Source organism: Rhinolophus ferrumequinum, chromosome 14 (assembly GCF_004115265.2).
Source record: "Rhinolophus ferrumequinum isolate MPI-CBG mRhiFer1 chromosome 14, mRhiFer1_v1.p, whole genome shotgun sequence".
Classification (NCBI taxonomy): Eukaryota; Metazoa; Chordata; class Mammalia; order Chiroptera; family Rhinolophidae; genus Rhinolophus; species Rhinolophus ferrumequinum.
Genome location: NC_046297.1, coordinates 52891697 through 52914098, shown reverse-complemented (window position 1 = coordinate 52914098; position 22402 = coordinate 52891697). Strand labels below are relative to the sequence as shown.

Sequence of the window (22402 nt, the reverse complement as noted above, 5' to 3'; positions counted from 1 at the left end):
GTTTGACATACCTGAATGTATTGGGAAGAGATTCAGACAATTGGCATAGAGTTTGAAGTTGAATTTTCACTCAACATGAAATTTTAAAAAAAGAAGGGAAAAATATTAATTACACAGAAAACAGAAACTCATGCAGAAAACAAAAGTACTCAATATAATGCACAGATTTGCTAAGAATTCTAAAAATAGAATTTATATAGTAATAATGTTAACACTGAATATTTAAACAATAATTTTATGTGGAGAGTGTGTTAGGAGGGGGATAGTTTGGTATAGTGAAACAAAGTAAATCTTTCTTTTCCATTGTGAGGCAATAATTTATATGCCTTAAAAAATACAAATGATGAAATAGCTACAAACATTTTTTGAGAGACAGAGGTAGATATCAAATGAATGAGTTGAAAATATAGTTATAGTGGCTTCAAATCTCTTACACTATCTGTCCTTGTTTTAACTCTCTGACCCCATTTCCTTCCAATCCCACCTCAGTAAATCCACTCCAACTAAAATGGATTTTTACTATTCCATGAACTCTGGACACATTCTGTGTTTCAAGGTCTTTGTACTTGCAGCTCTTTTCCTGGATTTTTTTTTCCTCTGGAATAGTCTTATGGCTATCTCCTTTGCCCTCTTTGGTCATATCTCAATTCTATTGTCACCATCTCAATGAGATCTTCCCTAACTAACATATATAGAACTTCTACCTCCCCCATCAAACTTCTCATTCACCTTCCTTGCTTTATATTTCTCTGTAACATTTATTATCAAATAATACCTTAAATTTTATCTTATTCATCTATGCCCCCTCTCTACAACCTCCTCACATGTTTAGCTCATAAGCTCCAAGAGGGAAGGCGTATATATTGCTCATTGTTGTATCCTCAAGTGCCTAGACAAATGTGTGGTATGCTATAGGTGCCTAATAAACAAGTGACCCCTAGATAATATTAGGTGAATGGATAAATGAAAAAAGAACTTAGAGCACACAATGAAAAATCATTTCTAAATGTATATAATGGTGAAATAAAAATAAAATAACATTTTTAAAAACTGAAATAAAGACTATATTTTTATTGCACAGGAATTCCTTATATTTTAATCAAATATTCCCCAAACACATACTGTTTCAGAAAGTAAAACATGCTTGGGAAAATGAAGCAGAATATAATTATTGATGTTCTCTTGTATGAGTTCATGTGACTTGCTCTAATTTTTCAAAAGGAAAAGTTAGGGAAGAAGAATTCTGAGATCTGAGCTATTTTTTCATCTGGCATTTCTTGCAAGACTCCATTTCATTAATAGTTTTATTATGCAGAGCTCAGTTATTGTCATTCAGAAACAGTTTGGAGATATATGCCATTATAGAGTTTGCATGCATAAATAAGCATATTATTAATAATCAATGGCAATTAACACATAATGCATTTCCTCTTAAATTTAATTATATGCTTGATTAGGAGTGTTTGGGTACTTAATTAAAATAAGAAGGTCCAATGATACTTAATTCTCACTTATATTCATATTACAGTCCTAATAACTCCAGTCCTCACTCAATTCATGTATAGCTTCTATTAATTTTTATCAGAAGTATGCATGATCACTGAATAATGCCTGAAATGCAATTGGGTAGGTCACATCAGGGAAAATTTTCTGCACTCTGTTAGGGTAGAATGAGGAAAGAGTCTAATGCAAGCAATTGAATAGATAGATATTTGTCATAGTTGGTTTCAGTTAGTTTTTCATAGCTTTGGTGAAGCAATTTCTATTGTACTAGACCATGAGCTATAACCAATAACAAAACTAGTTATCACGATTAGTAGGTGTCAATGCTTGAAAAGGTAAAATAAATTATAAATGTTAAGATCTCAGTGAAGATAAATGAACTGAACAACAGTGTAAATGCATTGTTGAGAAACCTTTGCCATTGTTAAATGTGATGTGGTTTGAATGGAATGAAATCAGACATATTCAATGAACTGAAGCCTCATAAATATACATTTTCTGAAGAAAATGAGTTCATGTGCAAATGGCTATCTTTTAGGGTGAAACAAGTGACGGTTAAATGAACATTTGAATGTGGAGCTATCAAGAAACTTACAATGTAGTTAAAATCTTAGTGAGTTACCATTAATTGGCTTAAACAGCCCACATGAATTTTGGTAATGCCTATGGTACCAAAGAAGAAACTGAAATATTAAATCCTTATTGGGTTTTAATATTTACATCCTAGTAAATGGCAAAGATAGGATTCAAAGCCAGTTTCATTTGATTGCATTATATTTCATTTTCTAATGGTGAGGTCAACTGCAAGAATGCAAATCAACTGGATCAAGACGCTTTATTTGTTTTTAGTTTTCTTTCATACTTTCAGAGCTAGTCCTATAGGGAGAAAAGGTTGGGCATTATTCCGGAGGAGTAAAATAGTCAGGATTTATTGTACTTCTTGTCATCCAAGAAAGTCTTAAGGCCCCGGTTTCCATTTTACCACCAATCCTGTCCTCGCAAAGCTTATTGTCTCATTTTTAGCTTCACTGTGGGATTCAGACTTTTTCTTTTCCACAAGGAAATTGAATTCCCAAAGAGATTTAAAGTAATTTGGACTTCTCATATTTTTCAAACTTTACAATTATTCTTTGAATTAAGCTAATTATGTAGCAAAATAAATATTAAAGCAGGGTATATCTGAATTAAAGAGTTTGCAGTTTTAAAGATGCCCATGAAAAACACAGTATCTGCCTTGATTATGGTCACAACCAATCGAGTAGACAATGTTTACACATTATAAGATAAAAAACAGTGGGGTGGGGACAAGAAATAAGGTGAGGGGATTAGTAAGCACAAATTGGTAACCACAATATTGCCATAGGGATATGAAAGATAAATTGGGGAATATAATAAGTAATGTTGTAAAGATTTCGTAGGGTGTCAGATATGGTCACTTGTCTTATTAGGGAGACCACGTCATGGACGGTGTAGATGCCTGACCACTGCAGTGTACACCTGAAAATGAAGCTGAGTAATATTGAATGTCAATTTAATTTTGTATATATATATATGTATATATATATATATATATACATATATGTATATATATATATAGTCACAGGATGTGGAGTACAGCATAAGGAATAGAGTTAATGGAATGGTAACAGCTATATATGATGTCAGAGGGGTAGTAGATTGGGGGAGGGGGTGTCACATTGTGAGGGGTGAAATGTCTAACTATTACATTGTTTTGTACAGCTGAAACAAAAACAAAAACTATAGAATTTTACAAGGAAAACAATATAAGGTGGCAACATGAGATGTCCTAAGACATTTGAGTAAGTGATCAATGAGCACAACAGAAAATAAAAACTTTTGGTTACAGAGCACAGTGATCACCATGGACTGAAGTATTTGGAAAAGCTTTATGGCAAAGGTAGGAAGTGGTTTAAATCTCAGATAGAAACGTTTTGATAGACAGAGAATAAATAGATATTTCAAAATGATGTAAGCAAACCTGTGAAGCAGGAATATATATGACATATTGGGGAGCAGTGACTATTTGACTGAAATAGGGCATGTCAGTACATGAGCATAGGGAGATTTAGGCAGTATGTAAGGGGGACGATGGTGCAGGATCATCGCATCAAATAAGAGACTGGACTTCCTTCAGCTGGAAGGTTTGTCTGGGGATATTTTGAAAGAATTAACCTATAAACTCTGAAACAGGATGAAGGGGAAATACCTGAATATTAGGCAGTATGATCAGACACATTCTCTCAATCTCATTTCACTATTTTTCTATGTGAGAATTTCAGAAAAAGCAAAAATTTTATTTCTAAGACTGTTATAGTGGAAGTTAATTAAGTCCCACCAACTTTATGCACCTGTGTGAGAATGAAACACTGAATTTAGGCACAGGCAATTGTCTTGCACAATCTGGCTATTGATTTTATTATCAGTGTTGCAATTTTGCTACAACACTTTCCAGCATTTTCTAGCTTCCTGTGGGCAAAACACAGTGGTTGTGTTTGTTGCCTCTTGCTATGACTTTCTTATCCTTGAAAGTAATTTCAAGTGACTCTTCCAGTCCCCTTCTGCTGTTCAGAGTTTGGTGGTGAGGTAGCAGTGACTCCAGGAAACTTAATTTCAGTGGTGGCCTCAAGGTAGGAATACCTTTATTGAGCTAATTCTGTATTCATTAATCAAGAGGTCCAGCCTAGAACCTGTTCTTAGAAAATATTAAATCCCTTTATGCTTTAAAAATTGTTTTTGTTTTTTCCATTTATGTGATATTTGTGCCTGAAGTGGTGCACTGAAATATAAACCTAAAATATTTGTTACTGTTTTGTGGTCAGGAATAGTAACAAGGAAATATATTATGAGCTGGAAAGCTGGTGGCTTTTCTATGTTATGGTAAGTGTGATGAAGTAATTGTTTATGACAATGTGGAAGGCAGATCACTGAAGCTTTAAATTGAAAGGATGCGGTTAAAAAGAGTGTTGTTAAGATGTGCTGCCTATTCGTGGCTGTCATTGACAAAGTTTTACAACAAAAACAAGAGTGTAGGAGGAGTATATCGATCAGTTCTCAAGGAGAGTTGAAGAAAAGAGGTCTAAAATTCTTGTGATTTATGGATTGGAAAAACCAACTGCTCCTCATGGCAGGGGACAGGAAGACTTGGTAAGTCTATTGTCTTATTCAAAGAATGAAGGGGAGCCCTAGGGCAAAGATCAAATAAAGAATGGTTCATTCCTGCCCAAGTTTATTGCTTCAGTTGACCCTTTGGTAGTTAATCCCAAAAGACAATGAGAGAGATGGTTCAAGCAGGTGGTGGGTGGGTTGTGAGTATTCACTGGTGCATAAAAATAACTGGAAACAAACAAACCAGTTCCCAATATGATTTTGGAGGGAGTTTTCACCAAATAAATTCTAGAACTCATCTGCAAATCCCTTTGAGTGTCCAATTCTTAAGACAGTTTTCAAGCAGCAAACCTTCATTAGCAGATGTATGATATAAGAACTGCGTACTCTCTCAAGGATAGTCTACCCTTCCACACCCACTTCAAATTTTGCTACAGAGAATAGGGGCAGCATCGAGCTATTCAACAGGAATTGTCCTGGGACAACAGAGAACACAAGACAAAAGAGCACCTTCTCAAAAACAGAACCAGGGTGTTTTAGGGGGATCTTCATAATTTCTGTCCAACAGAATTGATTCACTTCCATGACTATTAACTGTGGAATATTCCTCTCTCTTAAACCCTTAGCACATGGGGATATTTATTGTAACCACTCATTTTCTGTTCTAACAGATGGCTGATCTTGAGGAAATAGAGTTGGCCTTAATGAAAACAAACAAAAAGTGTGTCTCCTAGAAACCTTGGAATTTGAGCAGGACACAGTAAGGAGTTTTGTCAGGAGTAACAGGAAGGGAGGGAAAGTTTCTTTCTCTACACATCCTCTAATCCAATACACAGTTGTGTGAACCTCAACGTTTTTGACAGTCTAGCTTCATCAAACATATCAACACAATGCCCTACAGGAGGGCAGAGCAGGAAGATGGGGGAAAATCTGGGTCCCTGACAACCTGAGAGCATAGTTTGATCCCTCTTTGCCTAGACCAGCCAGAGAATCACATGGAGTAATAACTTACATCTAGATATTTAAGCCGTTTCATTTTGGTGTCATTTGGCAGCATTAAGGTAGCATTGACCCTACGACAGCTAACTTAAAAGCTCTCCAGAGTGTGACCCCAGCATTCATTCTTTTCTGAACTTTCATTCTGGGCTTCCTCGTGTGTACAATATTCTGCTTACGCCGTTTGGTTTTCACCACATCTTGTACATTTCTCCCTCTGGGTCTTTATTCATATCATTTATTTCACTCTTCTATTGACACTTCTCCAAATAAAAATATTTTCCCATCTCATACAATACTCCTCCTTTTGTATAAGTATATAAGTAATTTAAAAACTTTTAGCTTATAGAATCAGTTTTATTATTTAATTGCCAGAAGGTTATACTCTGCATAGATACTCTACATGTCTTACATACATAGATAATTACTCTGCATGTCTTATGTTTGCAATTGAGTTATAGTTTCCACAAGAACAGAATTAGTGTACTATTTTTATATCCATTTGACCTTTATCCCTCAGGTTTCAATAATTAGTTGGTGATTGACTAATTGCTGAAATTCAGTGGAATCTCTCGTACTGGATGATTGTATAATCTATTAAATTATCCACAATCAACTTACCACATTTTTTAAAGCATTAAAGTTACTTTTATCCAACAGTTTTAATCCAGATACTTGCCCTAATTCTGTCATAAGGAGAGGAGAGTCTATTCATATTTTTCTATTATTCTGAATCAAGCTATCAAATGCTACCCATGTCAGAGGCAGCATTATTCCATTTTTAGAAACTGTAAAGTGAAGATGGCTGCTAATATGCCTCCCTTCTATATTTTTTATTTCTTTTACTTTGTTAATATTCTGGTAGCTCTAAAGGGTATAGTTAAGTTTATGTAATCATAATTTTCTATATTTCATGACCTTTCCACACATCTATTTTAATACATTGGTAGTTATATAGTTTACAAAACAAAAAATATGTTTTAATAACTAGTTCATTTTTGGTGGTAACATTTATTTTGCCAAAAAAGTGCACAAATATTTTGAAATTGAAAGAATATCAATTGACTCTTATTCACACCACAGGATTACATATCTGGTAAAAGTCCTTTGGATGCTGCATAATGGATTTTCTCCATTGTATTGACCATTACTCTGAACTGACTCTCATAACTTTTATTAATATTCCTTGTTGGCCCTACTTATAGCCCAATTTCAAGAGAATGAGATTGGTTAGACAGCGTACACTTTTGTGCATTTGCTTTTACACTAACTCCTCCACTGCTTCATACTCCCTTCCCTTGAAAATATAATCAGCCCACCTGAAGATTTATCTTAATTTGAAAAAATATATATATAACAATAGACTTTTATCCTTCTATTGCTTGAAATGTGTTGTAATCTATGTACATCCTTCCCTTCCCCCTGCTAAATCACTCAGTAATCTCTTTTCCTCTTAGGCAGATAGGCTAAAGCATTATCGATTTGCTCTCACTTCTTTTCCAGCAGCTAAAAGTTTATTTGAATTCCCTTTTATTAAGTGAACATTGTAAAAATAATAATAGACATCTGCCCATTTGATTGCCAAATCTGAAAACCTGTTCGAAGTTTCAGTATGACTTTCAGAATTCAAATGTGGCCTTATGTTTGCTTCATATCCAGCTTCCCAGTGAGGACTGTGTCATGATCAGTAGTGCAGGAATTGTGCCATATTTAGGAACCGTCTTATATAAGTTAATGCATTTCTGTAAAAATACAAACAAACAAGCAAAAAATGAAAAACAAAAAAATGAAAAACAAAACAGATTTGAACAACACAACCATATAACTTGATCCATATAAGATCATATAAGATGTCGTCCAGTGTTTATCAGGACACAACTTTATTTCATGATGTGCCTGTAGCTCTCTTCTACTCTACTGGTTCTACTATGTTATTTTGTGTCTCCACATTTACTCATACAAACTGTGTAATAACCATATTTTATATTTTTCTGTTAGAGGAGATAACTCAATTAACTGAGCATTCCTGTTTTGCTTGTCAACCTTATACCGGGCAATGTGCTAAGTTCTTGATACACAAAGATGAATGAGAGACCCTGTTCGCAAGATGCTTACAATCTAGTGAGGAAGAAAATGTATAAAGAAATAAATTTATTCAAATATATACAGTGAAATTAAAACCCGTAGGGACATGATAGAAGCAGTAACTGATTCAAAATATTCACAAAGGTTTCAAGACAAAGTCTCCATCTGAATTCTTAACACCATTTATATCCTATCTGATTGAAATGATCCACAATCTGTAATAAAAAAACAGTTTGTACCACTGAAAGAGTTGGAAAACATATCCGTTTGTTAAGTGCTTTGAAATTTCAGGATAAGAGTAGTAGGTGGTTTAACTTGATGTTATGCTCTTCTAAATTATTTTTAATCATCTGAGAAATAAAACCTTGAGATTAACTTTCTGTAAGAAGTACAAACAACTTGATTTTACTTCCCTTAGTAGATATAATTTTACAGTGTTTTAAAGCATTGTTAATTGATAAGCAAGATCATGCTTCATCTATTTGACTGAATAATTATGCAATTCTGTAGTCATGGTATCAGTTATCCTTTCATTTGATTTTCATTCCAATTTTCAAGGTCAGGTTTTCTTCTTGATTTTGCTAAATATCTCGCCTTTCATGATTATCCATGTGCTCCTAACAAATTGGGGGATTTTTTTAGAGTCAAGCTTGTTTTAATGTGTTTATTAGTATAAATCACTCTTAGTTTTCTAAATTGCTTGGTAGAGTTTTATTGAAATTCTCCAAGGAAAACGTGATGAAAACTCTGTTCCCTATAGTCTTTTCTACATACTGTCTTCCAGGATTTAAATTGTGTTTTAAACTTTGCTCTTCCTTTTTTTTTTTTTTCCTTTTCTAACTACTCTGGACTTCTTAGGCTGCAGTACATCAAAGATACATATTTGTAACCTGTTCCTGGCATGGTGCTTGGTATATGATACTAACCAATAGAGGATAGAATGAATGAGTAAATGACAACAATAAGGAAGCTTGTGAATTTGATTGTACAAATCTTCTACCAGGAGTTGAGACTACATCTTGTGTTTCATTTATGACTTAGAGAGGATTAATTTAATTTTACCCTTGATTAACTTACTATTTTTAGACTAATTTTTAAGAGAGGAGGAATGACATAGTATATTAGCATTTAATGAAGACCGGACCTACCTCTAGTAGATTATAACTTAATCATACCTAATTTAGATGTTCAAATGAAAAATTACAATAAAGTTGCCATTTGTTGAGCTAATAATATCTGCCATGTATTGAGTGCTTGCTCAGCATATAAATAACTTACAATATTGTTCTATGTAATCATATCAGTAGCCCTATAGAGTTGATATTCTCATATCCAAATAGTATTCATATGTTATTTTGGCTACTCATTTAAAAATATATTTTGATAATGCTGTTTAATAATTATTCATACAAAATATTGTACTATTATTAAATTTGTAAACTATGTGCTCGCTTCGGCAGCACATATACTAAAATATTAAATTTGTAAACTCACACAGTACATATCATACATACTTATGAAAATTTCGGCTCATTGTACATTTAGAATGGATTTCAATTATTTACTCTCAATTATATCCTCCCAAAGAGCTTACAGTAGTATCTCCTTCAAAAAACAATGAATGACATACATAGTTCTCCTTTCTATTCATGAGCCTATGCATAGTATATGCTTTCACTATATGCACCAAGCTTTAGTCAACTCTTTTGGGAATTTTTTTCTCAATTCAGTGTCTACCCTACCACACCCATAGAACCTGTCTTCACTGCATTGCTAAATCTAATAATTATTGTAGTACTTTGATTCTCATATGTTTAAATTTTTAATATACTTGTTAACACTTTTTTTTTTTTTTAATACAGCTAACTCCTTATCCTATTTCTGACCTGAATTTAAACTTTACTTCATCAGGAAATTCTTTTTAGACCTTATATATGTTTTATTTGTCCTACTTTTCACATTATAATTAATATTCTGTATTCACTTATTTATTGCCTTTGTCAACATCAAGTTAAAAACTCCATGAGGGCAGGGCCATGTGTGCCATTTGCAAAAATATAGCCCCAGAGTACTGCCCATAATAGATGTTAAATAAAGGTTTATGGAAAGAATGTCTGATTTCATGGGTAACATGAAATTGTAAAATGCTCTGAGCCTATTAAGTTTGAGACAGCTAGGCTTGAACCACCATTCTAGGTATTTATTAGTTGGGTGGCCTTGTGAAAGTTACCTAATTTACCTGAGTCTCAGGTTCACTTTCTGTACAATGGGGAAAATCATATATGGTGTTGGGTATTTTGTGAGATGTAAATGGGAATGTGAATGCTATGTGCCTAAGAACAGAGTATGACTCAGAGCTGACGTCAACAATTAAATTAAGACTATTAACTTTCTCAAATTGTAAACTCTTAGAAAGTAAAGGAGGTGATGGTGTTTTACTTGTACACATTACAGAGCAATTCTAATAGCAACCCTCAAAAACTTCTGATGAATAAATTAGTCGTATCACTTACCAAGTAATGTATTGGTATGTTCCCTTCTAAGCAATATAGACAAGTATCCCTAAACTCTAACCTCTATAACACAATTGGATTTTTGTTTACCTTGGATCCTTTCCAAGTAATTTTTTCCTATATCAACAATACTTTACACTTTAGAATAGTTTATGTTGCGAAAATGCCTTCATATTTGCTGATAATTTCAATAACTCTGAGAAGATAGAGTAAACAAAATACACACCTTTTCAGCAAAAAACAGATGAGTTTGAATTTACTCAATCATTTGTTGTACATAGAGCAGTAAACTTATATAAAAGGTCTCTGACATTTTCAGAGACATATTGTGAGTATAAATCTTCAGACACATTTTCCAGTGATCTCAATTCTCTAAACTGCCCACTCTGAGTATTTCTGTTTTATCTATTATGCAAATATTGTCTCATGACATAGATTTCAAGAATTAATTCAAATAAGGTTGAACTATATAGGGAGTTTCTTTAGCATATTAATTTTGCATTAAATAAATGATCAATGCTCAGCAATAATATGCTGAAAATAACTTTTTTTTTAAATTAAAGTTTATTGGGGTGAAAATGGTTAGTAAAGTTAGATAAGTTTCAAGTGTTCAATTCTGTAACACATCATCTATATATCACATTGTGTGTTCACCACCCAGAGTCAATTCTCCTTCCATCACCATATATTTGATCCCTTTTACCCTCATCTACCATGCCCCTCCCCGCTTAACTTCTGGTAACCACTAAACTATTGTCTGTGTCTATGAGTTTTTGTTTCTTTATTTGTCTGTCTTGTTCCTTTATTGCTTTCAGTTTTATATCTCACATATCAGTGAAGTCATATAGTTCTTGGCTTTTTCTGCCTGACTTATTTCGCTCAGCATGATAATCTCAAGATCCATCCATGTTGCCACAAATGGCACTATTTCATCTTTTCTTATGGAAGAATAGTATTCCATTGTGTATGTATACCACATCTTCTTTATCTAATCATCTATCAAAGAACTCTTTGGTTGTTTTCATGTCTTGGCCACTGTAAATAAAGCTGCAATGAACATCAGAGCGCATATGAGTCTATCTTTACAGATAAATATTAAAAATAACTTTAAGTACTTCCCACCCCCACCCCCATCACATTCTAGTCCCACTTTAATCGTTGCATTACAGAATTAATATCAGATAAGAATTTGTCAGGTTCTGTAATTGTTTTAATTGTATCACCTAAACCTTTTGATCACTATATTACTGGCAGCTTTGGTGAAAGAAGAAAATAGTCTATTTGGCAATTTTTATTTTAAATGCAATTAGTTGCTTAGAAATGACTTGAAAGGACAAGGCACAATATGGTTGTTTTGCATGTTCATTTAATAAATTACATGAGAATTCTTCATTTTATTGCTTACATCTCTATTTTCCTTAAGAATGATTTTATAATAGTTGAGCAAAATCACTACTTATTGTAAATACAATGTATATTAGTGATTGTTTTATTATTCTCTTTATTTAACATAATAGGGTATATCTTCATTTTCCTCTGAAATTCAAATCCTTGATAGTTGGTAGAGACATTACCCTAAAAGTAGTGTAACTTAGCTACTCTAAAACTTATATTAACTAAAAATTAATTTAATGAAAAAGTTCAAATATGCAGTACTATTTATTTTTTAAAATTAACACTAAAAAGTGAGTGTTCAATCAGAATAAAGCGTTTTTTTGATGGTAAGCTATATAATTCTTCCAGTTATTAACATATCCTTCTTGAACTCTGCTTCTTTAAATGGCCGTAGACAGCTTAGAAAGAAGTCCAAATTAAAAGTTTGGAAGAGGACAAAGCATAGAATCCATGAGAAATGGATATGGAATTGGAATCTATTAAACCTGAATGTGAAGCGTGTTAGTAAAGGTCTTCATGGGTTACTCAGGTTACAGAGGAAGATGGGTAGGTTTTCTTACTTATGAAGGTCAAAAATCAAGGGCAATAGAAAGCAGAATTTCCTGAGGTGGGAACCTGATAAGTTTTTGAATTATCTTCTTTTAGTTTCATTTTGAAACAGCCTCGATTCTTATCTGTATTGGTATAGAAATAATTCAGCCAGAGGTTGGGGATACATTAGGTAATTTATTAAGATTCCAACTAGTGTTGTTATTCATTCATTGATCCTCATTTGTGTTCCATTTTTGGTTTAGATACTTTGTTCTGGGTAATATTTATTCATTTAAATCAAAGTTAAATCTGAATGTAACAAGTACTTAGAGTTTTCCTCTCTCTTATTCTTCCACCTAACCACTCCTGTGAAATAATTTGAAGATTGCTTTTCTTCCTAAATATATAATTTTATGATAATGGAAGCCCTGATTTATTTTTTTAAGGGGGTGAAAAGGAGAGGAGTGGATGGAGTCTAAGGCCATAAGTGGTAGTTTCATTAAGAGCATTTCCTTTGTTACTGCTATATTCAAGGGATTGAATTCTTACTCATTTTATCAAAACTTATTAACCTCATCATCCCTTGAAGTAAACAACTTATCTATTAATCAAATTAATTTTCCAAAAAATTAACTATTTGAAAACTAACTATTCATTTCAAATGTCCTATTTTAAATAATTGTTCAAAATTCACAGATAATACATATGTTTTAACTATTACTGAAAATGAATTTATAGCATATGCCTGGTGAAATATTAATATTAGAGAATATTAATCTTGGTTACTGATATTTAAAATATTATCTAATGATGCATCATTAAATGCTGGGGAAGCTTAAGGAAATTGCCTGTTATTTATAAAAAACATTGACACTTAAATGATATTACTAAAGACTTTTACTTTTCTAGGTTTGAGTCTTAAATAAGTGTTTTAAACTAAAAATAAGTACTTTACTTTGAATACATATAATACAAATTTTATAAATCCACACCATATTTTTTTATTAAACTGACCTCTTTTGAAATTCATTGCTGACTTTTTTACTTATCCTTGGGAAGTTTTTACAGAAAAGTTAATATTCACTTAAGAAATACTCCCAAAGTGTATCCAAAATCCTATTATGGATGAAAATACAAAATTTTAGCTCGATATATGCTTCTTAAATGAACACTGCTTTTGTAAATTTACAACTTCATATTATGAAGCATTTTTAATTTTGATATTTTTACTTAATATTGTCATTGATATTTTCAATTATATACTGAGTTATCATTATTTATTTGGCTTAATATAAAATGATATATAGAATTTATCAACTGCACAAATGGGATGAATATCAAGGCATAACAGAAACATACTTCATTTTGAATTGCAGTGTCTTTTTTAGTTTAGTTTGTTTTTTTCAGTAATTTCAGGATTTCAGGTAAATAATGAAAACACAACAGAGTTCTCAGACACTCTTATCCACCTTCCCTTTATATTAATTGCATATGTAACGTTAGCATGATTGTCACAACTAGGAAATTAACATTTGCATAGTCCTATTAACTATAGCTTTACTCAAACTGAGATATTTTTTAGCCCATTCATTCATTACTTTTTGTATTTCTATTATCATTAATATATGTAGTATAAAAGTAATATACATATAAAGTTTATAATTTAGAAAACTTAGAAAATAATATAAGGAAAAAGAATTCTCCCCTAACGTCATTAAATTCTGTAAGTTCTGCTCTTTCTATAAATTTTCTTTCCATTTTTAAAATGTAAAGTGAAATTAGATTTTTCTCTGAAATGGATATTGATTTTAAAAATCTCTTATATTTGTATACTTGTAAACTTTTAAGCAATAACTAATAAAATATGGCAACAAGTAAAATATACTGATATATCAGGCATTTTTTAGATATTTTGCATATTGATCTAATTAAAACTTTACAACTTTATATACTTATTATAATTCTTATTATATTTTGAAGGTTAAACAACAGAGATAGAATTCTAGCCCAAACTCTCTAACTTCAAAAATATGTCCATTTTTACTGAGCTATATTTTTCTCATTTAAGTGGTAAAAAAATTTTCAAAATTCAAATTTCCTGCCTAAGGCTTGGAAAGAAAAAGTCTCTGAGGGAGAGTTAGAACTATACTGGAATGATTGGTGTTGAGGAAATTTAGCCACTTATTAGTGTTAGCTTTTCTGTTCTTATCAAAATGATTTCTGATAAATTACTACATCATTGAAAGATTATTTGGAGAAGCTTAGAGTATTAACATTTGCATATTCTTCTCCAGGTGAACATATTAAAAAAACAATGCAAATAAACTAGCACAGTTTCTTTGTAAGAATAATAGGTAAGAACTGGAAAAATTCAACATATACCTAGGTTGTACATATCTTATCATTCATTTACTAAATTGAATAATATTTAAAAAGAATGTTTAGGGTTAACCCTAAAGCCTCACAGTTTAGAGTTAAGTACAAGTATCAGAGTAATGGGGAGTATATTAATAAAACTTCATTTGCTTATTACTATGTTAGTAGAATGTAACTTTGAAGAATCCACAACATGGTATTAATCTCAATTTTAATTATCTGTACAATATGAGTAATGCTAATTTAAAAAATTGCTGCTAATATTAAAATATATGAATTATCGAAATATTTCTAGCCCAAAGAATGACATTTATTCAATAAAATTTGTTTCCCTTCCCATTTTTCTCTGTTACACATATTTAAATGGAAGGCAAATTTGTTACTCTTTTTAAAAGAAAAAAGATATATCTCTATCTACGTTTTTATAAATCGAAAACATTAAAATATGTATTTAAGTAACTATAAACTCTCCTTTTCCCCTTCTACAGAATTGCAGAGTAGCTCTTGTGGAAACCCAGGAGTCCCACCCAAAGGTGTATTATATGGTACAAGATTCGATGTTGGGGACAAGATCCGCTACAGCTGTGTAACTGGATATATTCTGGATGGTCACCCTCAACTCACCTGTATAGCCAATTCAGTTAATACAGCCTCATGGGATTTTCCTGTTCCCATCTGTAGAGGTAAGGAGAAAAATAATGCTAATTTTTATGCTGATTGAATATTTGTTTGACACAATGAAAATGTCTTAAAAGTAAGAGTTGTAATCAGATAGTATATTTGTAAAACATGTTTAGCGTTTAGCACTTTTATAAAATATGAAGTTTAAAAATGTATATATATGTATATACATATATATATAAAATAAAAATATATGTATATATTATATACATATTATATATATCATATATATTATATACATATAAAATATATATATGTATATATATACACACAATATATGACAAGTTTAGAATAATGTTTGCTAAGATAGGACATTACTTGTGAAATGAGACAGTATAATATATTTCTACATTTCTATACATACTTATGCATACATTGTATATGTATATGTCTTTATATTTATATTAGAAAAATATATGAAGTTTATGATGTTTAGAAATTTAATCAGGCTATCAAATTCATGTTTTTTTTGTTTTATTTTTTTAAATATTGACTGGATTTATGAATCTTTCAAAGATTTCTGGTAGAGGAATGGGAAATTGTGAAATTAAGAATGCTGTATAGTTTGTTATCAATACTAATAAACATTATTTGTATTATGGGAAAAACACAGTACTATAGTAATATGAACAAAGTTTCAAAGTACAGAGCCTGGGAAATAGAACATGTTCAATATTAGCTGAATTCATGGGTTAATCATGCCCATAGAAATTCTGGAGACCGACATTGTTTTATCTCTGGGACATATATTTTCTAACAAATGAAAATTAGATGAGTTGTATCTCATTTATCTTTTGCATATGCTTTTGTAATTCCTCTATGGATGGGATGTAGAGTTGTCCAGCTGCTCATCTAAATGACTTTGTAGCTTATTCTCAAACATATGGCAGCAAATGCATGCAGGAGAAACCCCTGGAAATCAGACACAGCTAGCTTCTTATCTTAGCTTTGACTATTACCTTGTATGATGTCAAGGTTGAGATAGGAACCTCAGGCAAATCATATCTACTCTGTGAGATTCATTTATCTCATTCAATCAGTGAGAGGAAAAAAACACACACTTGTTCATGTTTTGTGAGATTAAATAAGATAGCCTATGCCTGCCACTTTGTAAACTATTTGCCATATAAGACATTCTGAAGTGTTAGCTCTCTTTGCTGCTGCTGCTGTTACTACTACTGCTAATATTGCTACTACCACTATTCCTATTATTACTACTGCTGCTGGCTCTGCTGCTGCTGTTTCTGTGACTACTATTAGTTACCATTTATTTTAACACTTATAGTATACTTAGAAATTATAAGCATAATCACTTTTAAATTTCACCACGATATGAACTTAAGCTCAAAAGTTTAAAAATAATCGCTCAAGCGTACTTAGTAAGTGTCAAGGACTATGAAGAGTAGAAGATTTCGCTCGACTTGCAAGTTAAGTTTCTCTGCCAGTTACTTGGATGGTGATAGAAGCCAGAAGACTCTTGGGTCAGAAACAAAGGAGAGTTCATTATTCACAGAAGTGTCAGGAGCTAATGCATCAGCATTCGTGCCAATTCTGCAAGCTCCAGTTCTCATAGAATGATATGAAGAATGTGAGATCCTTCCCAGGTAGTAGGTGGTATTATAGAAGAGGAATCATGAATTGAAGGAAATTGAATTCTTTACAGCAGGCATGTCCATCCTTTGCTCTCAAGGGATAACCTATCTCTGTCTTCCAAGCTTGTAAACTAAATTGTTCTTTAGCCTGGTGGAAAGCACTATTTCTATCCTCTGAGTCTGTTTGCTTTACAAACATCTTTGAAAAAGTAGTCTGGTATCAAGAGCAGAAGGACAAAATGTGCAGAAATGTTAGACTCCAATGGAGCAAAATTCTGCCAACAGTAAATGAGGTATGATGGGGATGCCAGATTTGATCCCATTCTGTCTGGTTTCAAAGCCTGAGCTTGCTACCACTTTGACACTTCACCAAAATAATTTGCATCTCTCTTCAAAAATATTTTATTATAAGAGAGGAAATGGAGTTTTACCTGTGAATCAGCCAAAAGAAATATAGTCACTTTTTAAAAAGTATAAAGCTCCCTAAATCAAAATAACTCATTAAGATATTTAAAACCAGGAAACATTTTAAAGAGGTTTCAATGGAGCAGTCCCAATACTAGCTGAAAATTAATTTCTGTTTTGAGGCTCCTTCTACTCCATCTCAGCTCAGAAGCCTATATAGTCAGAAAAATGTGAGTCTAAATACTGATTCTGCCACTTATTGACGAGGGCATTTGAGGAAAAAAAAAATGTATATATATATATATATATATATATATATATATATATATATATATATATTTATATATAATTTTGGATACTATTTCTTTAGCTACAATAAGATGAAGAGAGAGACATATCAAAGTCACAGTACTGTCAGAGTTTAATATAACAGCATATATAAAGGGCCACATACATACTAAGTTATTATTTATGCTAACTCTATATTCCTAATTTTCCTTTGCAACTGTTTCCATCTCCTCTTGAGAGAAAGAAATTACAGTTAGCAAAAACTGGATGGATAATATCAATTATCCTTATATCCAAATCTAACCCTAAAAGCAAGATTTCTATTGTAGTTGTTTGTCCTTGAAGGAGTTTATATCCAACTTCCCAAATCCTCACCCTCAAGTCCCTTTAGGCTTATTTCATTTTACTTCCATTCTAACCATTCTAACCTCTCTCTCTCTCTCTCTCTCTCTCTCTCTCTCTCTCTCTCTCTCTCTCTCTCTCTCTCTCTCTCTGTTTTGTTATTTATTTATGTATTTATTTATTTATTTATTTATTTAGTTAGTTAGTTAGTTAGTTAGTTAGTTAGTTTTTATCTAAGTAATGGCATCCACTGCTTTTGGAAATTCTGCCTGCTCAACTTCAGTCTACCAAGCTCACCTTTTCTTCCCTTTAACAATAACACTAATGGATACATTTACCCATTCAAATATATTTATTAAGGGGATTCCCCATGCAAAGCATATTTCATGTGCTGAGGATCAAAAGATGACTCAGAAACATTCTGCCTTTAAGATTAAACCCAGTTCTAGTGGGGCTGATCATGATATAATCAAATAATTCCAATAATTTGTGATAATTGCTTTAATATTAGAATCTATAGAGTGTGTTAGGCACTTTGATAAGGAAAATCTTAATTTCTCCCAGTTGAGTGGAAGGGAATTCAATTAGGGACAGTGCTTTCAGAGAAGCTGTCACACAGGACTTGCTAAAAACACAAACTAGATAGAGCAAGAACATTTTCAATAAGGTAATCATTTTGCTTTCTAGCCTCAAAAATAGTTCTCATGTGTAACTAACATTTACTGGCTAAAGATAGTGTATAAAGTCATACTTCATGGAACACATGATATAATTTTCTAAGGAGCAATTTCCCATGAACCAAAATTTTTATTAAAACTTAAAGAAAAGTATATTTGGACTTTGTATAGTTCTGTTTGAAAGACAAAAATAGGAGACTGTTCAGTCTGTGGCATCCCTTCCCTGCTCCTTACCATTTGATAGTGCACTGATTCTTCATTTCATACCTTTGCAGGGGGCCAATAACCCTGTAACGATCTGCTTATTGCTTTCCCTGGTGTTCACAGTCTCTCCTTGATGAAACCCTTGCTTTTGGAGTTTTTTTGATGCTTCCTAACAATGATAGTTTAATTAAGAAAAATGAATGCCGCATCAACCTAGAGGTTATGGTGCGAGGATTTTTGTGTTTGTTCGCAGGCAGGATGAATTTTATGAACACCATCTGCTATTATTTGTAAAGGCAACTAACTGCCTGATGCCGGGCTAAACAGTATTCTACAGAAAGTGAAACTGAATCTTATGTTCTAAGTCTGTGATGAAAATACCTGGCATGCGGGCCTTTTCTGCACTTCTTCCTTTGATAGACATTTCCATGGCATTTTGATGTGGCCTCTGAGTCTTCTCAACCCAGTGCTCCCAACACTCTTGACTAATTAAAAGCAATTGGCAGGCAATATAAAATGGATATGCTGTACCTAGATTAAACATTCTGAAACTTGTGATGTTCTATGTCGAAAATGGCATTTGATATATACACCGGGACAAATTAATAAAAGTGTATGTAAAAGTTACATATAAATTATAGTGTTATAAATGCAGCCATACCTGGGTCCACAAAAAAAAATATATTTGAAGGAAGAATTAATATTTTAAGATTCAAGGAGTCAATTATAGAACAAGTAAGGCTAAATTAGGATGAATTTTAGATTCATTAGAGAAAAATGTTTAAAGGGAGTTATACTTTCTTGATGATTTGAGTATATTTATATCCAAAAGTAAAGATCTTGGAATCCATATGAGGTTTCAGGGAAAGTCTTGCTCACTGAAGTACATTGCATGATGGTATAAAATGGTGATGAAGTTTCTTTTGATCTGACACGTGAGATCCTGTTGGGAGAAGGCTTGGATGTCAGTCATGTAGATGTACTAGAGTCAACTGGTGCCATCTAAACCAAATATTTGACAGCACATATAAGCAAAAGGGCTAAGGAGGGAGCTGTTGCCTCTGACAAAGCAGAAGAAATTGCAATTAGGTAAATTTGCAATGAGAAGTGAAAAGTGTCTTCTAAGTTTTATTCTTGGGAATAAGACTGACTTCTATTATAGTACGATAAAGAAAACAGCTCATGGAAAAAAAGAGTAGCTCTTTGTTTTCTCAGACATAATTTTCTTGTCTGACTAGAAACCTTGATCAGTGATTCTGGATTAAAGTGTGATATGAAAACATGGAATTAGGATGAACAATGGAAGGTTTAGTGGGAAAGGGGAAAGAGGAGGCAAGGTTTAGCCAGATGTCCGTCCTCTATATGCAAATTATACCAAAAGCCTTCCTAAGAAGTAGTGACTTCTAATCAGAGCTTCGAAGTTAAGCAAATAAACAACAACAACAACAACAAAAAACCTAAACTAGCAGAGTGTGTTAAAAAGAAGTAAAACTTTGTAAGGAACTCAATGTTGAGACAGGTGTAAGGGAGCTAGTGGAAAATGTTCAATGTGCTTCTATATTCCAATGCTCAGTCCTCTGGAAACCATCTCAAAAAGACATCAGGAAACAGGAAATGCCATTTATTTTGTGTGTATGTCCTGACTACACACTTATGCTTGCAGTAATGCTGAGATGCTCTATTCAGAAATATGATGCTACATTAATAATAGATCTGCTTATTAATAAAACCCAAGTGAAATAATTAAGAATTAATAAAACTGGAAATTATTTTACTGAATTAAAAGCCAACACACATAAATAACATAGTGTGATACCTCCCTTATACATAATAACACACTGCAGATTGAAAAATTAAAATGTGTTGTATTCTGAGAGTTTCTGTACTAGATCAAAAGAGTCCATTTTTTTCTGTTTTCTATAACTTTACTGTTTGAAGTTTTCCTTTTGAAGCTAAAATCTGTAGTTCCTTTTCTTTTGAAGCTAAAATCTATAGTTCCTTAAGATTTGATAAAGAAAACCTAGTAAAGTGCCTTCCTTTTCTTTAAATCCACTTCCAAAGAAGAGACTGTTTTAGTGTAACTCCCTGAATCACAGAAAGAATAGCATGAGTGATAACCTGTTCTATGCTAAAGAAAAAAGATAACTGCACTGTTGAATATCAAAATGTCATGAACCACACCATGAATTAAAAATTATTTTTGAGAATTGGGCGTTTTATGGTGTGACTTACTTTATTTATAAATATGTTATTTTAAGTATTATCTCATGAAATGTTTTAGCACAGACTGACTTTCTCCACCACTCTTGTCATTGTTTCTCAGCAGCATTTATTAGGCACAACATCTTGCTTTCATTAGCCCTGTCATTTCACATGAAGTGACCTGTTCTCTGTGAGAACTGCTACATTCGATAGTAATGAGGAAAATATTTTATGTACACCTTTCAATAAATAAACAAGTTAAGCATGAATCTTTTGGTAATATAATTATATTATCACCTCAAAGAGTGCCAGCAAAATCCCAGTGACATCAGGTCACAAGAAAATAATTACAGGTGTCCCTGGATCCTTTCTGCTTCAATTCTCCCTGGAAAAAAGCAGGCTTTTTCATCAACAACCGGGTTTCCCTGAAAATAAGACCTAGCTGGACCATCAGCTCTAACGCATCTTTTGGAGCAAAAATTAATATAAGACCTGGTCTTACATAATTTAATATAAGACCGGGTCTTTATAATACAGTAATATTATAATATAATGTAATATAATATAATATAATATAATATAATATAATATAATATAATATACCGGATCTTACATTAATTTTTGCTCCAAAAGATGCATTCGAGCTGATGGTCCGGCTAGGTCTTATTTTCGGGGAAATATGGAATCAGGCCAACCCTCAATCCCCTTCTCATGTACCCTAATCTGGTTCTGAAAGTCCAATTGTGTGATGAAAGAATGAAAATGTCATGATAAAATTGTTTTAAAAGTATCCAACATGATGGAGCAAGGATCCACGATTTGTCATTAGAGTGTGAAATCTGTGAATTGATTTGCCTTCCTACCACGTATTACCTGAGCTATTGTTTCTTATGTAAAAAATTGGAGATTTTTACCTATCTAGGAGATTGTGAATGTTAGAGGAATTATATTAAATGACATAATATTTTAAAAACATGTTTATATAGTGCCTAGCATAAAAATTTGCAAATTGGTTACAAATATATTAAAAAATATATTTTTAAAATAATGTAGAAATAACAGCTATCACTTATTGTGTTATACATTGTTTAGAATATTTATAAAGTATCTATTGATACATTGATTAAACATGTGCTCAGAGCTCTGATATAATGGATAGTACTTTTTAAAACAAGAGAGTGGACTCTGAACTAATAAAAGTTTGCTTTGCTTTATATTCCTCCACTGAGAAAATATAGAACTTTTATCCAGACATTTAATTTTTCAGATCTCAGTTTTCTCATCTGTATAATAGGGGAAGTGCTCATTACTTTATAGTATTATGATGAGGATTATATTAGTTAATGTATATAAAATACCTAATCTATAATACTCAGCAAGTAGTAATTACTAGCTTACTTCTGTTGTCATAGTCAAAACAAGTATTTGAAAATTGAGCACTGGAGAATAGCCATATCTAAGTTCTAGAACCATACAGCAGTGTAAT

The 22402-nt window shown here is 32.3% G+C and overlaps 1 protein-coding gene across 1 annotated transcript in view; it reads left to right on the top strand.

Annotated features, from left to right (window-relative positions):
* Positions 1–22402, top strand: part of CSMD3 (CUB and Sushi multiple domains 3) — a 1093095-nt gene that overhangs the window by 206304 nt on the left and 864389 nt on the right. The window contains exon 4 of the mRNA XM_033126920.1: positions 15014–15208. Within this exon, the coding sequence (XP_032982811.1) occupies positions 15014–15208 (195 nt within the window). The remainder of the gene's footprint in view (positions 1–15013; positions 15209–22402) is intronic.